Source organism: Purpureocillium takamizusanense, chromosome 1, assembly GCF_022605165.1.
Source record: "Purpureocillium takamizusanense chromosome 1, complete sequence".
Lineage (NCBI taxonomy): Eukaryota > Fungi > Ascomycota > Sordariomycetes > Hypocreales > Ophiocordycipitaceae > Purpureocillium > Purpureocillium takamizusanense.
In genome coordinates this window covers 834,925-853,522 of record NC_063068.1, presented here as the reverse complement: position 1 = coordinate 853,522, position 18,598 = coordinate 834,925, and the positions used below count along the sequence as shown (strand labels likewise).

At 59.3% G+C, this 18,598-nt stretch overlaps 8 protein-coding genes across 10 annotated transcripts; 4 read left to right on the top strand and 4 right to left on the bottom strand.

Moving 5' to 3' along the window:
- The first annotated feature begins 115 nt into the window (after positions 1–115).
- Positions 116–2,395, top strand: JDV02_000280 (Cyclin-dependent kinase). Its single transcript, XM_047981068.1, has 2 exons — positions 116–1,029; positions 1,149–2,395. The coding sequence occupies exons 1-2, from the start codon at positions 443–445 to the stop codon at positions 2,020–2,022; spliced, it is 1,461 nt and encodes a 486-aa protein (XP_047837026.1). The 5' UTR covers positions 116–442; the 3' UTR covers positions 2,023–2,395.
- On the bottom strand, positions 2,176–3,914 carry JDV02_000279 (uncharacterized protein). The gene is made up of 2 exons (XM_047981067.1): positions 3,289–3,914; positions 2,176–3,216 (listed from the first exon to the last, which is right to left on the bottom strand). The coding sequence occupies exons 1-2, from the start codon at positions 3,434–3,436 to the stop codon at positions 2,480–2,482; spliced, it is 885 nt and encodes a 294-aa protein (XP_047837025.1). The 5' UTR covers positions 3,437–3,914; the 3' UTR covers positions 2,176–2,479.
- A 2,115-nt stretch (positions 3,915–6,029) lies between these two features.
- JDV02_000278 (uncharacterized protein) lies at positions 6,030–7,849 on the top strand. Of its 2 annotated transcripts, XM_047981065.1 has the most exons (4): positions 6,030–6,290; positions 6,362–7,047; positions 7,105–7,358; positions 7,413–7,849. In XM_047981065.1, exons 1-4 carry the CDS (start codon positions 6,233–6,235, stop codon positions 7,579–7,581), a joined length of 1,167 nt encoding a protein of 388 aa, XP_047837023.1. In that variant the 5' UTR covers positions 6,030–6,232; the 3' UTR covers positions 7,582–7,849. The 2 variants fall into 2 exon arrangements, with proteins under 2 accessions (XP_047837023.1, XP_047837024.1); XM_047981066.1 differs by having other exon boundaries at positions 6,030–7,047.
- Positions 7,755–10,804, bottom strand: DCP2 (5'-(N(7)-methylguanosine 5'-triphospho)-[mRNA] hydrolase). Its single transcript, XM_047981064.1, has 2 exons — positions 10,441–10,804; positions 7,755–10,384 (listed from the first exon to the last, which is right to left on the bottom strand). The coding sequence occupies exons 1-2, from the start codon at positions 10,469–10,471 to the stop codon at positions 7,920–7,922; spliced, it is 2,496 nt and encodes an 831-aa protein (XP_047837022.1). The 5' UTR covers positions 10,472–10,804; the 3' UTR covers positions 7,755–7,919.
- Positions 10,805–11,160: 356 nt separating this feature from the next.
- JDV02_000276 (uncharacterized protein) lies at positions 11,161–12,765 on the top strand. Its single transcript, XM_047981063.1, has 3 exons — positions 11,161–11,585; positions 11,649–11,863; positions 11,923–12,765. Exons 1-3 carry the CDS (start codon positions 11,511–11,513, stop codon positions 12,434–12,436), a joined length of 804 nt encoding a protein of 267 aa, XP_047837021.1. The 5' UTR covers positions 11,161–11,510; the 3' UTR covers positions 12,437–12,765.
- Positions 12,766–13,356: 591 nt separating this feature from the next.
- RNR2 (Ribonucleoside-diphosphate reductase) lies at positions 13,357–14,903 on the top strand (the record flags this gene model as incomplete). Its single annotated transcript, XM_047981062.1, has 4 exons — positions 13,357–13,481; positions 13,563–13,829; positions 13,901–14,234; positions 14,287–14,903. The coding sequence occupies exons 1-4, from the start codon at positions 13,452–13,454 to the stop codon at positions 14,901–14,903; spliced, it is 1,248 nt and encodes a 415-aa protein (XP_047837020.1). The 5' UTR covers positions 13,357–13,451.
- A 236-nt stretch (positions 14,904–15,139) lies between these two features.
- Positions 15,140–16,470, bottom strand: JDV02_000274 (uncharacterized protein). The gene is made up of 2 exons (XM_047981061.1): positions 16,015–16,470; positions 15,140–15,889 (listed from the first exon to the last, which is right to left on the bottom strand). The coding sequence occupies exons 1-2, from the start codon at positions 16,084–16,086 to the stop codon at positions 15,368–15,370; spliced, it is 594 nt and encodes a 197-aa protein (XP_047837019.1). The 5' UTR covers positions 16,087–16,470; the 3' UTR covers positions 15,140–15,367.
- A 355-nt stretch (positions 16,471–16,825) lies between these two features.
- On the bottom strand, positions 16,826–18,517 carry JDV02_000273 (uncharacterized protein). 2 transcript variants are annotated; one of them, XM_047981059.1, is made up of 3 exons: positions 18,143–18,517; positions 17,831–18,065; positions 16,826–17,756 (listed from the first exon to the last, which is right to left on the bottom strand). In XM_047981059.1, exons 1-3 carry the CDS (start codon positions 18,272–18,274, stop codon positions 16,966–16,968), a joined length of 1,158 nt encoding a protein of 385 aa, XP_047837017.1. In that variant the 5' UTR covers positions 18,275–18,517; the 3' UTR covers positions 16,826–16,965. The 2 variants fall into 2 exon arrangements, with proteins under 2 accessions (XP_047837017.1, XP_047837018.1); XM_047981060.1 differs by having other exon boundaries at positions 17,831–18,165.
- Positions 18,518–18,598: the final 81 nt, after the last annotated feature.

The following is an 18,598-nucleotide window of genomic DNA, read 5'->3' as shown; positions in this document are numbered from 1 at the left end:
TGTCACAACTCACAGGCAACTTTTCTGGGAGAGGCAGCCTAGTAATTCATGACCACGCCCGGCAGTCAGTGAGCGATAAGATAAGCCCACTCTGCCGGAGCAGCAACCAAACCACACGACAACCACCACCACCACCACCACCAACACCACAACCACAACCACCATCACGACGGCTCCATGCAGGCCCTCACCATCACACGTAAATACCACCTCTCCACGACTTCCGCCTACGACCAATCGTCTAGCCACCGCCACGGCGGACGCGACCCTGACCCTACCAGCCGGTCATCCCACAGCAGGTGCAGGAGCTCGCCTTGCATACTGGGCCTAAGAAAGGAACGCGCAGGCGCCGACCCGTTGATTGAGAACAGCGCCCCCGATCCCATCGCGCGCGTCGCCCAGGCGGCCGTCGCCTGCGCACGGAGAACCACGTAACGCGGCCATGGCGAGCAAGGGCGCGTCGAGATGGGCCGACACAGAGGAGGACGCGGAGCTCGACAACAGGCTTAAGCTCGAGAAGGAAGAGAAGCGACGCAAAAAGGCGGCCAAGGCTCGCCAGCTGGACGAACAGAAGTGTGCCGCCGCCGCCGCTGCCGCCACTACCACCCCCCGAATCCCCGACGACAGCAGCGACAGACCGTCCAAGAGACGACGGCTCACGCCCGAGCCGGGCGCATCAGCCAACGGCGGCGGCGGCGACGACGGCGATAACGACGGCACGCCCGCGACGACGACGAAAGCGCCGCTGCTACGGTTCGAGGCCGGCGGCTGGGGCAGGAGCCGGAGCGTCGACAACTACGAGAAGCTCAACGACATCGAAGAGGGCACGTACGGGTGGGTGGCGCGGGCGACGGACCGGGCGACGGGCAAGGTGGTGGCGCTCAAGCGCCTCAAGACGGAGCCGCAGGACCGCAACGGCGTGCCCGTCACGGGCCTGCGCGAGATGCAGATCCTCAGGGACTGCAGCCATCGCAACGTGGTCGGCCTCGAGGAGGTGGTTGTGGGCGACGACCTGTCGAAACTGGATAGGTGAGTTCCGCTTAGCCAACCTCGCCCGAGACTCCCTTCCCCTTCCCCCCCTTTTGCCTGGTATTTTTGTTTCTAGATGTAAGTGGCTGACCTTGACCCTCTTCCTCTCCCCTGCCTAGCTCCATCTTCCTCGTCCTCGAGTTCGTCGAGCACGACCTCAAGGGCATCCTCGAGGACATGCCCGAGCCCTTCCTCGCGTCCGAGATCAAGTCGCTCCTCCAGCAGCTCGCCTCGGGCGTCGCCTACCTGCACGACAGCTGGATCCTGCACCGCGACCTCAAGACGTCCAACCTGCTGCTCAACAACCGCGGGCGCCTCAAGATTGCCGACTTCGGCATGGCCCGCTACGTCGGCGACCCGCCCCCCGTCCGCCTCACCCAGCTCGTCGTCACCCTCTGGTACCGCGCCCCCGAGCTGCTCCTCGGCGCCCGCGACTACGGCCCCGCCGTCGACATGTGGAGCGTCGGCTGCGTCTTCGGCGAGCTCCTCCGCCGCGAGCCCCTCCTCCAGGGCGCCAACGAGGTCAGCCAGGCCCTCAAGATCTTTGAGCTCTGCGGGCCCCCCTCGGACGACCGCTGGCCCGGCTACCGCAAGCTGCCCAACGCGCGCAGCCTCCGCCTGCCGCCGCCGTCGTCGTCATCACCGCACGCCCAGTCCTCCCGCCCGGGCTTCCTCCGCGCCCGCTTCCCCACCCTGACGGCCGCCGGCGTCGCCCTCCTCGAGGCGCTGCTCTCCCTCGATCCGGCCCGCCGCCCCTCCGCCAGGGACGTGCTGCGGCACGAGTACTTCTCCCAGGACCCCAAGCCCAAGCCCGAGGGCCTGTTCCCCACGTTCCCCAGCAAGGCCGGCCAGGAGCGCAGGAGGCGCCCGGAACCGCACGCGCCCGCGAGGGGCCAGGCCGCGGCCGCCCTCGGCGATGTCGACCTGCGCGGCATCTTCCAGGGCAGGGACGACGAGGAACGGGGCGCGGGCTTCTCACTGCGCTTGGTGTGAAGATGCCGGTCGGTGCGCACCATCCATGAGCGAATTGCGTCCCAGACCCGGCGGCAACACATGGGTTCTTCTTGTTTGACGAGCACGGCCTTGGCGAGCTGGAAGCAGCCCCAAATAGCACACACCAACTCTCACGCATAGGGGTGAACAAGGCCACTGCACATACATCATTAAAAACGGCTTTGTACTACGTACTCGTAAATCTCCCCCATGTCCACGCCAATACAATCATCGCCAATTTCAAGTCAGGCAACAGGGGCCATGTCCAATATGTTCCTTTGCGGTGCAACCAATGAATGCTATGGCCAAAAAAATAAAATAAAAATAAGACCCCAGTAAGATGACCAGCCGTACGCGATAACAACGCCCCAAGAATGACCGCCCTTAATTAGTATTGCAAAAGTGTCGTCTCGCCCCCCGGAGACATGCTCGTCGACTTGGCCGTGCCGCACCCTGATCAATGGAGTCCCAGGCCGGCGACGAACCACGTGAAACTCAGAAACGTGACGACGCTCATCGACACGGCGAGGCCGAGAGCCTGTCTGTCGAACAGGGAAGCGCCGTCGCTGCAGCCGGTGCACTTCCACTCGCTGTAGGGAACATACGGCTGGGCGGAGTACAGGCCGAACCTGAACTGCTGCCATGTACCCAAGTATCCAGGCTCCGGAGCTGAAGTAATTTGGGTCTCCGAGTCCTTGACGATGAGCGTGTACATTTCAGTCAGAAGAGGGTTCTGGGCCGATTCGGCTTGCTTCTTGGTCCCCCAGACGTAGTTGACCGATGTCTCAAAGGTCATGTTGCTCGTGAGCGTCCATGTGTTGCTGGCAGCGGAGCAGCTGACGAGCACATCGATGGCAGTCGGGGTCCCTTGCAGGGAGGTGTAGTTCCAGCTCCAGGTGACGTCGTCTCCGATCTTATACAGAGGCGTTGGTTGCAGGTTCGGAGCCGGGGTGAGCATACTGACGCCGCCCGGTGGCGAGTCGGGCGCAAACGTTTCGTGAGTGTCGCCCTTGCTTGTCTTGGTGCCGGTCGCCTTGCCGGTCCCCTTTCCAGTCTTCTTGCCGGTCTGCGTGCCGGTCTCAGAGGCAGTCTCGCCGGACTGTGTAGGCTCCGCCGTGTTGAGGTCCTTCCCTTGACCCCCATCAGTCTGGCTTGCTGACGGGCTGCCCGTCTTCGTGGCAGAGTCACCGGTAGCTACATTGCCGAGCCGTCAGCAGGTCGCCCATCGTGTAGACATTACAAAGGCCAAGACGGGTTCAAACGTACCAGTTGCTGTCTGAGTCGCGGCGGAATCAGCACGGACGACGAGAGCGGCCTTGTCAGGCAGCCAGCCAGGCCATGCTGAGCCAGCAGCGAACGGAGTGACGGACGACAGGCACACGGCCAGTTGCAGCAGGGCCGGGGCGGGACGCATGGTGATGAAGGCTCGACGGCGAAGGGCAGGGAAGACGTGCACCAAATTCGAGGCGAAACCCGTCAATCAAACGACGGTCGGGTCCGGGGGAGATGCGAATGGAAGAGATGGCTCTATCGCAGGGTCGCGATGATGGGATCGAGGGCGAGTCAAAACGAACGGCGACAGTTGGTCCGAGTGAAACGTCTCCCCCTTTGGCGGCGCTGTCGTGGCGGCCGGCCTTTGCTTGGGTAGAGTCAAGAAAAAGCACGGAGCGGGAGAAGACGGGACGGGGGGGCGTGGACGTCTCGAGGCCAACGGGTCGCCGGAGAACGGGATCGAGCGAGCGGAAGCGACGGGAGACGAAGCGAAGGTCTGGAAGCAACAAGAAGCGAGAGACGAAGATGGGCGGACGCACGAGGGGCGGAAAAGGCGATGAAGTCAAAGGAGGCGCTTTCGAAGGCTTGTTGACCAGGGGAAGAAAGGGAGCAAAAAAACGATGGAGGAGCAGGCCTGAGGAGGAGGAGGCAGTGGAGGAGGACACACAGACGGACGCATGCATTCGATTCGATTGGGCATGGGGCGCCACCCCTGCGCTGCTTTGCTTTGCTTTGCGTTGCTCTGCTGTGCTGTGCTTTGCTGTGCTGGCTGGTGCTTCGGCACGCGGGCGGAGCGAGATTAAGCCCGATGGGGCGTAGGGTCATCGTACAGCGCCGCGAGCCCCAACTTTAGCGGGCGGCTGCCCACTGAGATGGATGGAGCCCACTGGCAAGGGACGGGACCAGACACCCGACCGCCGCTGGCCGGCCTGGCCGTTCCAGGTTCCAGCGGGGTGGGTGCTGCAAGCAATGCCAGTCTGGGCAATGCACATCTAACTGTGGCGCTGCTGTTGCCCAGCCCCGGGGGGGGGGGGATAAAAAAAGAAAAACAAACCCCCGAGGAGCACACCACCGTGCCCCAGCTGCTGTCTGTCACAAGCAACCTTGGAACCCTGCTGCTGCCACTGTCGGGCAGTGGCGAGGGTGCTGAATACGGGACCACGTGATCTCGTGTTGACGGGAGCAGTGCCCCCCTTGACCCGCAAGGATGGAGCCCAGGCGGTACAGTCAGTGTACGAGACACCCTGCGACCGCCTGCGTGCGAACGCGATCCGACGCTGCGCCAAACACGAGCCCGTTTGGGGGGCGCCATATCGTTGCGGTAGGTACCTCGTCAGCTCCCGTGGTGGTACTACCTTTTACAGCACACAATACGTAAAGTATGTGCTACAGTAAGCACCGGCTCGGGTGTTTCTGTTTCTTGCTAGGTGGCCCGCAAGGAACCTGGAATGATGGGTTTCCCGAACCGTGATCTCGGCGCTCCCCCATGATGGGCGGGGGAGACAGAGGGGCACAAGGGCTCAACAGCAAGGGTGACGTGTGGGTGGGTGCGTGCCGCGACGGCAGGGAAGGTACTTACCTGTGACTGTGGCTGTGCACAGCTGATGATCCAGTGAATCAGCCGCCCACTCACTGTCACTCTCACTGAAATCCGGCTAGTCTTCTTTCTCATCAGCAGGATGTTTGGTACAGCACCGGGCATGGAAACCCACCAGGAACACCAACAACCTACTAAGCGATGGATGCTTGAGCTAATCGCACGTAAACCCACATGTCCCGTCGGCAGTGGCGCCCAACTCCCGGGGAACGGAGCGACTCTCTCCCTCCCTTGTGAGCATTACGTTGCTTGTATCTTGGCTCGATATAAATAAGGTACGCCGCTCCCACCTCCCCGGCAGTGGGTGGCCACGACCCCTCAGAAGCATCGCATTGGTCATGGCCATCCATGCTGCCGTGTATGGCATCTTGCTCCCAGCTACGGCTGCTCTTCAACATGACACGGCTCCCACAGTCAACAATGGAGCACATCAGTACTACTACCGTCGCTCCAAATACTACACGCATTCTTCTGGAACACCATGACTCGCCCCGTCCGCCATCTGCGGCGGCACAGGCGTCGCCCGTGGCGCCGTGCACGATGCAACCAACAAAGCTTAGGTTGCCTCTGTCCCAAACGTACCGCTGACGCTGCCCTGCCTCGTCTCCTCCGCGAGCTGGAGGGCCCCCCTGGTCCCTGCTTCCGCCGCCTTCGATCCCGCACGCTCAGATGGCTAACCAAGGGTTTCTCGACCAAAACGCTCGTCGGTGCTACTTGACGGGTGCTGCCGTACTGCAGTCCTATGCGACGCTGTGCTTCGCCGCGCTTGTTGGCCAGCAGGTTGCGCGGACCTGCCCTGCCTTGCCCCGTCCAATGGAGCTGGTTGCTTGCGAATAGTGAATGCGCGAATGCGTCGAGGATGGACTGGACAGATGACACCAGACGGAACTTGCTCTCATCGACGTTGCACAGTGAGGCGTGGCGTGGGTTGTCCTGGCCACCACGCTTGCTTGCACGTGAGCACCCGCCGTCCGCTCCTGCCAGGGCAAGCGATGCCATACCATGCCATCTGATCCGTGTCTGCCTGTCTGTCTTGCCCTGCCTGCCCTCTTCTCTCGTACCCTGTGGTGCATGCATTCGAATCTGCTTGCCAGTTCCGTTCCACCTTGTCGTAGGAGAAGCGCGTTCGCAGCTCCCGCCATTGCAATGGCACCTCCGCGGTAAGGCACTCGAGAGCCTCGCCCGTCCCATCGGGTAACGTAATGATTCTTTGCTAACGCGTCGCCATCCCCTGTCCAGGAACCAGATTGTGCGACCCCATCGCTCGCCGTCGCCCGTCCGCGAAGCCCCTGTGCTGATCATCATGGTTCCCAGTTTTCGACCAGTCGCGGCAACGGAGCCATGATTCAGATAACCCGTGACGAGTACGATGGCTTCGTAGAGATTGCGCACAAGTACGGTATGCTTTGTCGAACCCGGCCAAACTCTACGACTCGTCTTGTAGGAATGCCCACTGACAAAGGCGGCTAGCCAATCTGTGTCAGAACCTCATGTGCGGCGGTGTCGGAGAAGAGACGATACAGGTATCTACCTACCCATCATCGGCAGCTGCCAAACTCGGCAACAATGCAGCCGGCACTTATCGTTGCTACTCCGTCCCTAACGCCATGTTCTATCAGCTTCTTAGCAACCAGGTCTCGAGTCCGCAAGTCAAGCCAAATGCAGACGGTGCAACCGCCAGCGATGGTGGTGCCCCGCTCCATGCCACGACTCGAGTAGCTGGGGGACACGACCAGCCTGGATTGGGCCCGGGCGGTCGCCAGGGACGCAAAAGACCTTGTGCGGGTGAAGAGAACAAGAAAGTCATCCAGCCCAACCTTCATCTTGACAACTCGTCAGAGTCGTCGGAAGAATACATCGACACCTTCGACCCGGCTGCGGGAGAGGAACCGACAGAATCAGGTACAGAGGCCGCCTCCCGCGCCTCCCCACGCTTCGGCTTGGAGCGCGAGGCTACCCGATCCATCATGCTGGTCAACCTGGCTGAAAGAACCAAACATGCCGACATCACTTCTGTCGTTCGGGGGGGCATGCTTCTTGAAGTTTATATGAAGCCACGTGAGAACGCGGCTGTCCTCTCTTTTCTTCATGGAGTGGATGCCCAGGCTTTCTACGAACACGTCCGCCACTACGGCCTGATCATCAAAAAACGCAGGGTGGGCATTTCTTTGGCACCTTTGCTCTTCATGCAGCCGCATGCTAAGAAATCCCAGGTTGATGTCAAGTGGAACCATTTCCAGTTCACTCTCCCCGGCAATACCGCCCACAAGATCAGCACGGGCGCTACTCGGAATCTCGTCATTCGCCGCCGAAACCCCAACCTGACGGAAAAGATGATCCGCGACGACCTGGAACACATTCACAATCTTGTCGTCATCAGGGTCGAGTTCATTGGCGAGAGCTGCTACATAAGCACCAACTCCGTCAACAAGGCTGCCTTTGCGCGCCTATGTCTCATGAGTCGACGGTATGCCTCCTCTGTCCCGGAAATTGCCAGTGGCAGACATTGACGTTTCCACAGTGATTACAAGGGCAGTCACATTGAGTGGGACGTTGACGAGTGTGCCCAGCCCCTCGACCGTATGGCCATCCCCAACCGCTCTGCTCCCGCTCCCGCCGCTGCTACCGCCAAATCGACGGACCAGGGACCATTGTCCAACCGATTTGAACTCCTCAGCCTCGACAACTAGTCAAAAACTGGCATAAATTTGGACGTGTGTCTCGAGGAAAGTGAGAGCAGTCGTCGTCGTCTTTAGCGACGCGCGTTGGCAGAGGCATTGACAAATGTTTTGATGGGACACTACGGGTGAAGGCACTCTTGCACATGTCCGGCAAGGCCAGCCCTACATCCGGCCGCATTATAGGCACATAGAGAGTTTGCTCAATGATTCTCGAATGTAAATTACTCGCTGTCGGCGATACCCGGTCACAACATGTCCATCCTGTCTTGTCGTAATACAGTCCACTCTGTCCATGTCGCTCTCCTTTCGCAATGCCAAAGAGGCACGACACGCCCTACTGCCCAGCTTCATCGCGTTGCAGTGTTGGTTACATTTTGCAGGTAGTCCAACAGAAAAGTCTGGTCCGCCGGTGATATCGGCGTCTCGGTGCCCCTTCGAGACGACGTTGACGCCGACACCGCCGCCGCCGTCCCGAACAGCGGCTCACCGCTCCCAGAGGCCATGGAGGCAACACGAGACCCCGGGTGCGCAGTCACAACAGCCTCCATGCCGGCCGGCGGGCTCTTCTGCTTGCCAAACAGGGAAAGCAGCTGTCGCTTCTGGTCCGCGGGACCCTCGGCGGGGCGGCCATGCTGGTGGCCGATCCGTGAGACGGGGTGCGCCGTCTGCGGGCTGGCCACATGTCCAATGCGGGATTGGGCCGGCGATCCGTACGACAAGGTCTTGGGCGACACAACAGGTTGCTGCTCCTCCTCGTATAGGGCCTGGCCACGTTGAAGGATACGAGTGGGATGCACCTGCGCCTGGGTTGTCGGAGGCGGTCGACTTGCGCGGGACTCTTGTTGATAAGAGGCTCCACGTTCCCGCCCGTCTCTGGACCGCATTTCATGCTGCGCCGGCGCGGCATTGGTGGGCACATGGTTCGATGGTGCTTCCGGAGCCCCGTGTCCGCGATGTTGAAGCTGTTGGAGTAGCATCTTGCCCTCCGCCGAGCCTACAGTCGGGACACCGGATCCACCAACGGCATGGCCCTCTGGTTTCCGGCCATCTTGTGCAGCAGCATCGATCGTCGTCTTTTTGAACATTCCCAGTAATGCCGATCGGTGTTGGGTGCTAGGGCCCACGACAGCAGAGCCCGCAAGCTCGGACGGCTTCCTCTGATCCTGTGCGTGATCGGTTGCACTTTCAAGCAGGTTAGGCAGCCCTAAAGGCAACGCATGCCCGGGCGGATAGACATCTCGCAGAGGCTTTTCAGCCCCCACGCTGCTGGGAACGTGGGTGGACCGCGCAGCGGGAGCGGTGTCTCGCTTGAAAGCATTCAACAATGCCATGGAGGGCCCGCTGAGCTGCACCGGGCCAGACCCATGAGGGATATGAGTCGTCGCAGGGATGCCGCCCTGGAGCTGTTGGGGTTGCTGAGGCTGCTGAGGCTGGCGTGGCTGTTGCTGAGTCTGCGAAATTTGGGGGATACCCGAGGGCCCCTCTTGGAACGCGCTCCGATCGAACATGGCTCTTTGAACCTGCGGAGGCAACGGTTGTGGGTGCGCAAGAGAGACTTGTTGACTGGCAGGATAGTAAGCAGGTGATGCTGATGCGCCTTGCTGGGGTCGTTGCACATCGGGGTTCGGCGCTTGGGCGGGGTTCCAAGAACCCGGTCCATTTGTTGGGAGCTGAAAGGCTGGCGGCGGTCCATGAGACTGTGCGTATACAGGCACCGGGTGCTGGTTCGTATGATGATGAGGCTTCCGAGGTTGTGGTGCTTCGGTCACAGTGAGGTCCAAGGGGGTCTGAGGCACCATTGGTGTTGCCTTCGGACCAGAGCTGTTAGCCTGTAGCAGGGAGAGAAGAGCACTACCCTTGTCCTGGTGGGATGGCTGGGATAGCTGAAGACCCTGAGTAGGTGGCTGCATCTTAAGCAAGCGCTGGAGCTCCTGTGTGGCTCCATCGAGGGTTTCAATGGCCGGGACTTGGTGCGGGACAAGTCCCCTGGCCGGTGCCCAGGCATCGTCTTCCGTCGTTGCGGCTTCCTCAGCGGCAAGATGGTGGTGCGGATAGCTGTAGACTCCACTCCCTGGCCTCCGCTCATCAGCCTTCTTCTGAGAGGCAATCCACTTCTTCAAGGGTACGAGGAAAGGAGCGACCATGTAGAATTTGTTTGCTGCCGTGCCGGTTCCGTTTACTTCGTTTTGGGCGCCCTTCTTGCGAAAGGCCGGAAGGTCTGAGAGCTTGTACCATTCGATCTTGCTGATCTCTTTTCGGGTTCGGGGCTGGAAGTTGGTGTCCATCGGAATATCGCGGAAGACGTAGAGACGAAGCTGTTGTTCGCGCATGGAGATCTCAATGTACTTTGGCTTCTTCTCGATCGGTACTAGACCTGCTTCGCGAAGATCAAGACCAGTCTCTTCATAAACTTCCCTGACCGCACAGTCCAGGTCATCCTCGTCCTTGTTGATCTTACCCCGCGGGAAGCTCCAGTTTGCGCCCTTTTTCCAGCCCTTGACAAGGACGACCGAGTCCATGGCATGGTTCAGCATGATGGCGCCGCGAACGGGCACGCGCGTCTTGTACTGCAAAAATTCCTCAAAGGCTTTGGTGTGGTTTTCGACAGAAAAGGAGGCCAATAGCGGACAATGCTGGAAGATGCGCAGGCAGAATGTTCGCAGGGACATGGATGGCAAGGTCGGGTCCAGAGGGCGGATGAAATCCTCGTAGAACCATTGAGCCTCCTCAACTTGGAAACAGATCCGCGCGACCGAGGAGAGGTCCTCTTGAGGCAGATTAATGATGAAGCGGACGCAGAGGTCGTCAAGCCCTGGCGGTTCGGGTCAGTACGAAGTGCGGCACGAGGTGACGAGGTTTGCGACTCACAGTCCTCCAACTGCATCTGTGATTCGGCCATGGTTGCGCGTCTGTCGTTCTAACCCATACTACGACGGAGCGTGTTCAACGTTCTATGCCACAATTCAAGGCAAATTCCCCTTCAAGATGTTGCTAGACAGTGCTCGATGCGAACTTGCGAAGGGATGTTTGACATGGTCGGCTCAAGGGACGATCGAAGGGTCGAACTTGGTCGCAGAGGGCGCGAGACAGCAACAGGCTAGATCGCAGACGAGTATGGCAGTGGGTTCCAACGGTATGAAACAGTTTGACGTTGGTCGGCTTGAGGGTCGATGCGCGGACGTCGTCGTGGCGTCGTGGTCTGGTGGCAGCGTCAAGGAACACGTTGGAGGTCCAGGCGATGATGGACCGTCCGTTTGCCAGCCGCACGTCGAGCAAATAACCCGAAGTAGCCACCGGAAGCGGAGGCAACCGCTGACACTGTGCAGCCAACAGTAATTGACTGCTAAATACAGTGCTTATAGTACTGTGTGGCGAATCTAGCTTCAGCCACATGTCTTCCAAACATTTCCATAATGTGGCTGTGCACGGGCTGCCGCCGGGGAGGGAGCCCAGCCACAAGCAAATCGGGGTCATTCCAGCCAAACAGGGGCGCGTGTGGTCGCTGGGGATCGGCATTCGCAGCAGGTTTCGGCGCCCCGGCAGATGTGGTCCCAGGCCGGGGGCTTCACGAATTACATCATTGAAGCCCAGTCGCCCGTTGCCATCTGTATCCAGGGACTGGCAAGCATTCACTGACAATTAGCGCCGCGCCGCTCTCTTTCACATAAAAATAGGCCCCCTCCAGTTTTATTGGAAACGGTCTTGCTTCTCCTTACACCTCGCATTCTGCTCAAGCCCTGGGTTGGACGACTTTTGTTCCTAGTCCTACACACGAGGGCGCCTCCTGAAACAAACGCCGAAAGGCGCTCACCAATCGACAAGCAAGCGGTTTGCCACGCGCGCCAGCACAAAGCGATAAATACTTGCCCACGCCAGTTCCAGATCTGCCCTATCGGCGGTTCTTCCTCCAATTTCAATAGCTCTACGCCATATCCACGATGACTTCCTATCTGGCAAAGATAATAAGCAAGAGGATTCTGGGGGAGTCGCTCCAGAACAAGTTCGGTACCGAGGTAAGCCTTCCCCGGACGCGTCACTGGGCTCAGAGCCTTATACTGACCGGAGATCGTACCTAGGACCCGTACTTCGAGCAAGTCCCTGCCACGAGGCTCGATGGGCGACCAACTGGCAAACTCAAGAAGCGCAAGAAGGCCCTGCCGCCTGGCATCTCAGAGCACGACGGAAAAGTCTTGACCAAGGTCAAGAGGCGAGCGCATCGCCTTGACCTAGCCCTCTGCAGCTTCCTGGGGGTGCGATTTGGCTGGAGTAGCGTAATTGCACTGGTCCCTGCGTAAGTCTGGTCCTCCTGGTCCGATTTGAATGGCAACGGCTACTGACGCGGACGAACAGAATCGGCGATGCGCTGGACGCATTCATGGCCCTCATGGTTCTCAAGACCTGCTGCAAGGTCGAGGGAGGACTTCCCCACTGGATCAAGCTCCAAATGATGTTCAATATTGTCTTCGACTTTGCGGTCGGCCTCGTACCGTTCATCGGCGACGTTGCAGACGCCGCGTTCAAAGCCAACACCCGCAACGCCCTGCTGCTCGAAGGCCATCTCCGTGAGAAGGGCAAGAAGGAACTGCGGAAGAGCGGCCAGCCTCTTCCTGCCGTCGACCCCAGCAGCCCCGAAGAATTCGACAAAGAGCGGCGGGACAGCCCGCCGCCGGCCTATCAGCCACACGCCCCACCGCAACATGGTGCTGCCAGGCCAAGCGAGCACGAGGCCATGCCTAGTGCTCCAGAGGAGGCCCATGTGCACGGCGGACGTGGTTGGTTTGGCCGCAGCAAAGCGAGACCGCAGGACATCGAGACGGGTAGAGGCGACCACGACGCGCATAGCGCGCGGCAGGGCCGCCGATAGGGCTCGAAGACGCGCAGGTAGCGGAAGAGGGGTACTCCCTATAAAGTAGGGGAGCCCTGCTGATGGGCTGGGACGGACGGTGGGATCCGCGTTGGGGCGAGCCACGATCGCCACCAAATGCCAGCGATTATTGAAGCGTGGAATGTGCGACACCGTACTAGGGTCTAGACGCGTTAATGGATGGACAAGGGCAGCGCGTTTGCATAAGATCTGATAAGATGGCTTGGATTTCTCGTGGCATGAATACCCCCTGGTGCACTATAGCTAGGTACCTTACAAAGTAGTAGTACTAGTACGTAGTACGGAGTACTAACGTAGCAATTAAAGAGCTTTAATCCACCCTTGCCCCAGACGCGCGCCCCTTGGAGGGCGTCCGTGAATGTCTGACAGTGGCACCCAACGGACACTTGGCGGACCGTTCACCTTGACAGCTGAACGGGACCATGTTCGGGCACGCCTGTTCATCTCCGAGGTGCTGTCGGAGGCGAGAGTCACAAAGCCGTCCGACAGGGCCGGTGTTAGGCTCCACAGACGCGGGTCATGCCTGCTTTGTTTGCTGATTGATAGCTGGCGCATCATGACGAAGCTCAAGTCATGGAGCTAAACCCAAAGGCCTTGGCTAAGTACCTCGACGCGACACACGGCTTCACGCGTCGCCCATTAAAAAGTCGGTGGCTGGTGCAGCCAAGTCTAGGTGCAAGCGCCGCTCCCAGCGTCCGCTAACCTGGTACCTTGCCTGTACCAGCGCCCGTACCACCCTGGCCAACCAGCCCCTTGGGAGCTTAATTGGTCCACCCTTCGACCCACCGAAAACACGCTTCGACGCGTCGCGCTTCACGTGACAGCGCATCTCTGTCCGTACAAAAAGGTCTGGCGCCACCGTTCAGCACGACGCCGCTCTCCTCTCACCATCGCGTGCTCCCATACACAAAACAGGCCGAGATCAAGTCATAAACTGCCTTCGCGCTTGTTCCTTGCCTTGCATCTCCCCATATCTCACCCATTCTTTATCGCAATGGCAGCCCAGATCACCCCTTCGAAGCAGGTAAGTGACGTCGTCGACTCTGTCATGCACGCCCGCGGCGCGTCTCGGGAACCTCGCAACTGACAACGTGTCTTTAAACAGGCGGCTTCCGCCATTGAGTCTTTCAAGATGGAGTCTCCCGTCAAGAAGCTGGACTTCGCCGACAAAGAGAACCAGCCCCTGGACGATGCCACCGTCTCCGCCCTCGCCGACCAGGTCGACGCCACCCACAAGCCCTCGGTCGACGAGACCAAGAAGCTCGAGGAGAAGACTGCCGTGGCCCCCGGCATCAAGCCTGAGGAGGCCGACGAGCCTCTTCTGCAAGAGAATCCTCAGCGATTTGTTCTCTTCCCCATCAAGTATCACGAGGTACGTGACGCGTCGAGACGCGTAAAGTGCGCCATAACGCGACATGGGTGCTGACATGGGACCACCCACAGATTTGGCAAATGTACAAGAAGGCCGAGGCCTCTTTCTGGACTGCCGAGGAGATTGACCTCTCCAAGGATCTACACGACTGGAACAACCGCCTGAATGATGATGAGAAGTACTTCATCTCTCACATCCTGGCTTTCTTCGCCGCCTCGGATGGCATTGTCAACGAGAACCTCGTTGAGCGCTTCAGCGGCGAAGTGCAGATTCCCGAGGCTCGCTGCTTCTACGGTTTCCAGATCATGATGGAGAATATCCACTCTGAGACCTACTCGCTCCTGATCGACACCTACATCAAGGAGCACGCGCAGCGAACATATCTGTTCAACGCCATTGACACGAGTACGTCTCAACTCAACGAAAGATGCATGACAGCAATGTTAACCAAGCCTAGTTCCCTGCATCCGCAAGAAGGCCGACTGGGCCATCCGGTGGATCAATGACAAGGAGTCAACCTTTGGCCAGCGCCTCATCGCCTTTGCCGCCGTCGAGGGTATCTTCTTCAGCGGTGCCTTCGCCTCCATCTTCTGGCTCAAGAAGCGCGGCCTTATGCCCGGCTTGACCTTCTCCAATGAGCTCATCTCTCGCGACGAGGGCCTGCACACGGACTTTGCCTGCCTCCTGCACTCACATCTGAAGAATCGCCCGAGCAAGGAGCTCATTGCGGAGATCATCACCGATGCCGTCAGAATTGAGCAGGAGTTCCTGACGGAGGCTCTGCCCTGCGCTCTCCTGGGCATGAACTCCAACCTCATGAAGCAGTACATTGAGTTTGTTGCGGATCGCCTGCTCGTAGCCCTGGGCAATGAGAAGATTTACAAGTCCACGAACCCCTTCGACTTCATGGAGAACATCTCCCTTGGCGGCAAGACCAACTTCTTCGAGAAGCGCGTCGGCGAGTACCAGAAGGCCGGCGTCATGGCCAGCACTTCTAAGAAGAATGAGGACGCCTCCGCCACTGGCGACAGCAAAGTCGAGGGTGGTGACTTTTCTTTCGACGATGACTTCTGATCTGGTTGTTACAGAAAGAGGAGCGATCCATATACCCCCATCCCTTTTGTCTGCTTGTACATTGAAGAGAAACCGGTCAGAGTCTGACCAGGGGCCCGAGGCGCCGTTGGATCTGCCGGTACCTTGCGCTGGGTGGCCATTCTGGTTTAATCGTTTGTTTGTTTTTTTTGGTGGTTTGATAACATTTGGCGGGCGTTTGCGGCATACGATTTCATTTGTCTACGAATAGGCGGCGGCCCGGACAGCGGCCTGTATTGGATGGATCATGATGTATTCTACAACACTAAAGACGAGCATTGAAGAATAGGACGTGGAGAAGTAAACAAGCTGCCGAGTATGATTTGATGCCAGGTCATGGATCGTGTGACTTTTATGTGTCTATCGCACCATACCCGCAATAGTACTGGCGCCGAGGCCAAATAAGCCGTGTCCATATTCTTCAAACTAGCCTGGTTCTGCCTTTTTTACCTCTTGCTCCTTTTCTTCTTCTTGCCCCCGCCGGCACCCCCCTGCGGCTGCTGTTGCGGCTGCAGCGCCGGCGTCGCGGGCCCGGACGACCCAGCCTTGCCGGCGGCCTCGTCGCCTCCTCCCCGTCCTCCCGCCCCAGAAGCCGCGGCGGCAGCATCAGGCATGGCCTCATCGGTGGTCTCGGCAGGCAGGGCAGCCATACCCTTTCCCAGGCGCCCGAGGGCGGCGCCCATCAGCCGGGAGACCTCCTGGGCCTTTGTGGTACGGTACTTGAGCGTGGTGCCGCTGACGGGGTCGTACGTCTTGAAGACGAGGCTGCCGCGCGGGGGCTTGGTGGAGCTGCTGGTGCCCGCCGCCGCCGCTGCTGCTGCTGCTGCGGCTTTCGTGGAGTCTCCTCCTCCTCCTGCTTGTTTTTGTTCGTCTTGTTGTTGTTGTTGTTCTTGATTTTGTTGCTGGTCTTTGGGTTTCGCGGCGCGGGGCTTGACGGGCTTGATGGAGTATTTCGTGGTCACGCGCGTCTGTTGGGGAGGGGTATCGCGTGTTAGCCTCCTCTGGTTTTGTCTTCTTCATTCTTTGGGAGGGACGAGGTGAGGGGAGTGGAAGGAGGAGAAAAGAAAAGAATGCAGGTATGGGAGGGACGTACGGTGGTGGGCCGCGCCTCAAGCAGCAGCGACGACTGGTCGAGCCATTCTTGGATCGTCTCGAAGTAAGGCATCGCGTATGACGTTGAGCCCTTCTCGCCTGAGTCGTAGATGTCTGTTTGTTCGGGCTGCAAAGGGAGGGCGCTCTCCCTCTCTCGCTCTCTTTATCTTTCTCCTCCACAGTGCGTCGGGGCCGAGGGAATATATGGTGCTTCTGCCCGCCCGCGTGAGACTCACTCACGCTTTTCTTTTCTTCTTTTACCCCCCCTTTCGTGTGTTGGCCGCCCCCGCCGCTTCGACGAGCTGATCTATCGGCAGACTTCGGTATGTGAGGCGTTGTGCGACGATCGCTAGTACTTGAAGACGCGAGCGGGGAGCGCGATGGGTTGGGAGAGAGGCGGTGGTGATTTGAATGATTCGACAGACAAACGGGGTTGGCGCTTGGAGGTTGAATGTGGACAATTTCGTGTGGGGCACTCATCCCACGAAGCCTGGCGGTGGGGGGTAGGTAACTAGGTAGTATGGAATGGGGCACGGGAATAGACTACCCTGGAGCGAATCATAGATTGCGATGAGACGGTCATCACAGCCGCACGAACGCGATCGCGCTTGCATGCTTTTCAAATGTGTAAATAGATGTCAATGGGAGCTTGGAATGACCAGACTCTGTCTGCTCTTGCCTTGTTTTGCGTGTGTTGTTGTACGCAACCACGGTCGTGGCTTGAACTTCAACAGATCACCCAAGTGGCATGCATGGCGGGTACTGCAAAATATGTCAAACATAAGTTCGAGTACCCCCGCGCAGTAAAGTAACGAGCCAACCAGTCTTATATTCGACCAAAGGGTATATATGCCTATTCGAATGCACTGTCATGCAGTGCCCTCTAACCAAAACTCCAAAGCGCCACAAACCCGTATGTCAAGGCCTCTACCGCGGCGGTCGCTCACGGTCTCTAACTATGGGGGTCCGGCAACCAAAAGACCAGGTCCTGATCTGCTGTGGCGAAGAAGTTGAAGCGGGGGTTGAAAGCAACGACGGCGGCCTCCCGCTTGTCCGGCAGGGTCCACGTCGGTTCGAGTATTCTGTTTTCGGGCGGGTGGCTCAACGTGTCCCAGACGAGCACGTCCTGCCGGGTGCCGCTGATGACGAAACGCCCATCTGGAGCGAAGCAGCAGTCGCCGCTGCTATCAAAGTTGCCTGGGTCAGTGGCGGCGGTGCCATTAGCCAGACCTGCCGTCTCCCCAGGAGCCTGCCGCCTCGTGCCCCCCGAGGGCTTGTGCAGGTACGCCTTGAGAGAGCCTTCGAAGGCATCGAGCAGCAGGTGTCCGCTGCCCTTCGTGCCGAGAAGTAGAGACTTTCCGTCGTTGGAGAAGTCGAGTTTGGTCCACCCCTTAGCCAGATATTGCGTGTCAATGGCGCGGCACTGCTCCATGATGTCGATGGTGGTGAAGGGCGCCTTGTCGTAGTTTCGCACGTCGTAGAGGAGTATGGTTCCGCTGCTCGGGCAAGCAACGGCAAAGACGGTCCCGGAGGGGTCGTAGGCGGCGAGGGAAGGATTCCGCAGTTGCAGCTGGCCTTGCCAGTGCTTGGTCTGCGTGTCCCAAAGGCGCACCGTGTTGTCGTGGGAGCATGAGATGAAGTTGTCGCTGCCGGGATGTACCGCGAGGCAGGTGACGGTGCCCTCGTGGCCCTCAAAGTAACGAATGAAGGAGTTATCATGCGTGGCGAGATAGCGAATGGCGTCTGGAAGCGACCAGGTCAACATGGGCAAAGGCACGGGTCGCTTGGGCCGACTCAGGACGGGCGTCTGGGCTTACTGTTTTGCTTGGTGCTAGCGTATATTATACTCGAGCTCGTGTGCGTAAACTTGGCCAGCTTGACGCCGTACTTTTTGCTGAGGAGGCTCTTCTCGTGTCGGCCCTCGCGAACATTGTAGATCTGGATTGTCTCGTCGCTGGCTGATGTCATGAGAAGCTCGCCATCATCGTCGTAGTCTATAGACAGGACATAGGGCTGAGGGCGTCCGTCCTTGATGTCGTCGCGCCGCAGCAGCTTTAATGGTGCCCGCGGTCAGCGCGCCGGCTGCATGGCCACGAGGGGGTCACCCGTCTGGCGTTGGGGATGCTCACCTTTGTGGGCCGAAACGTCGACATGACATCGCTGAGATTCGAGACAGACGGGTTGCCGCCGAGTGTCCTCTGGATATTGAGTCCATTGGCGCCGCGCTCGGGCCGATCGAGGTCCATTGGCGTTGAGGACATGGCTTCGAACTGGTGGTCGAGGAAGGGAGGCGCTGTGCCGTAGGCGTGCCCACCGCAGGCACGGCAGGGAGCTGTGTGACGCGCGCGCGCAGCCAACGTATGCAGTGGCACCGACGCTGCCGCTGGATGCTGTGTGTGCAAGAAGCGCAAGCCGTTCGCGTTGGTGCTTGAAGCGAGGTTTCGCAGTGCTGAAACGCGTCGATGGTCGACGTGCGTCGAGGTCAAGACTTGAATCTGGAGTCTCCAAAACCACCTGCAGGGTGAGTTGGGCTGGTGGGGCTGGTGGACGGAGCACGACAGGAGCCTGAGGATTTGTGGAGGGCG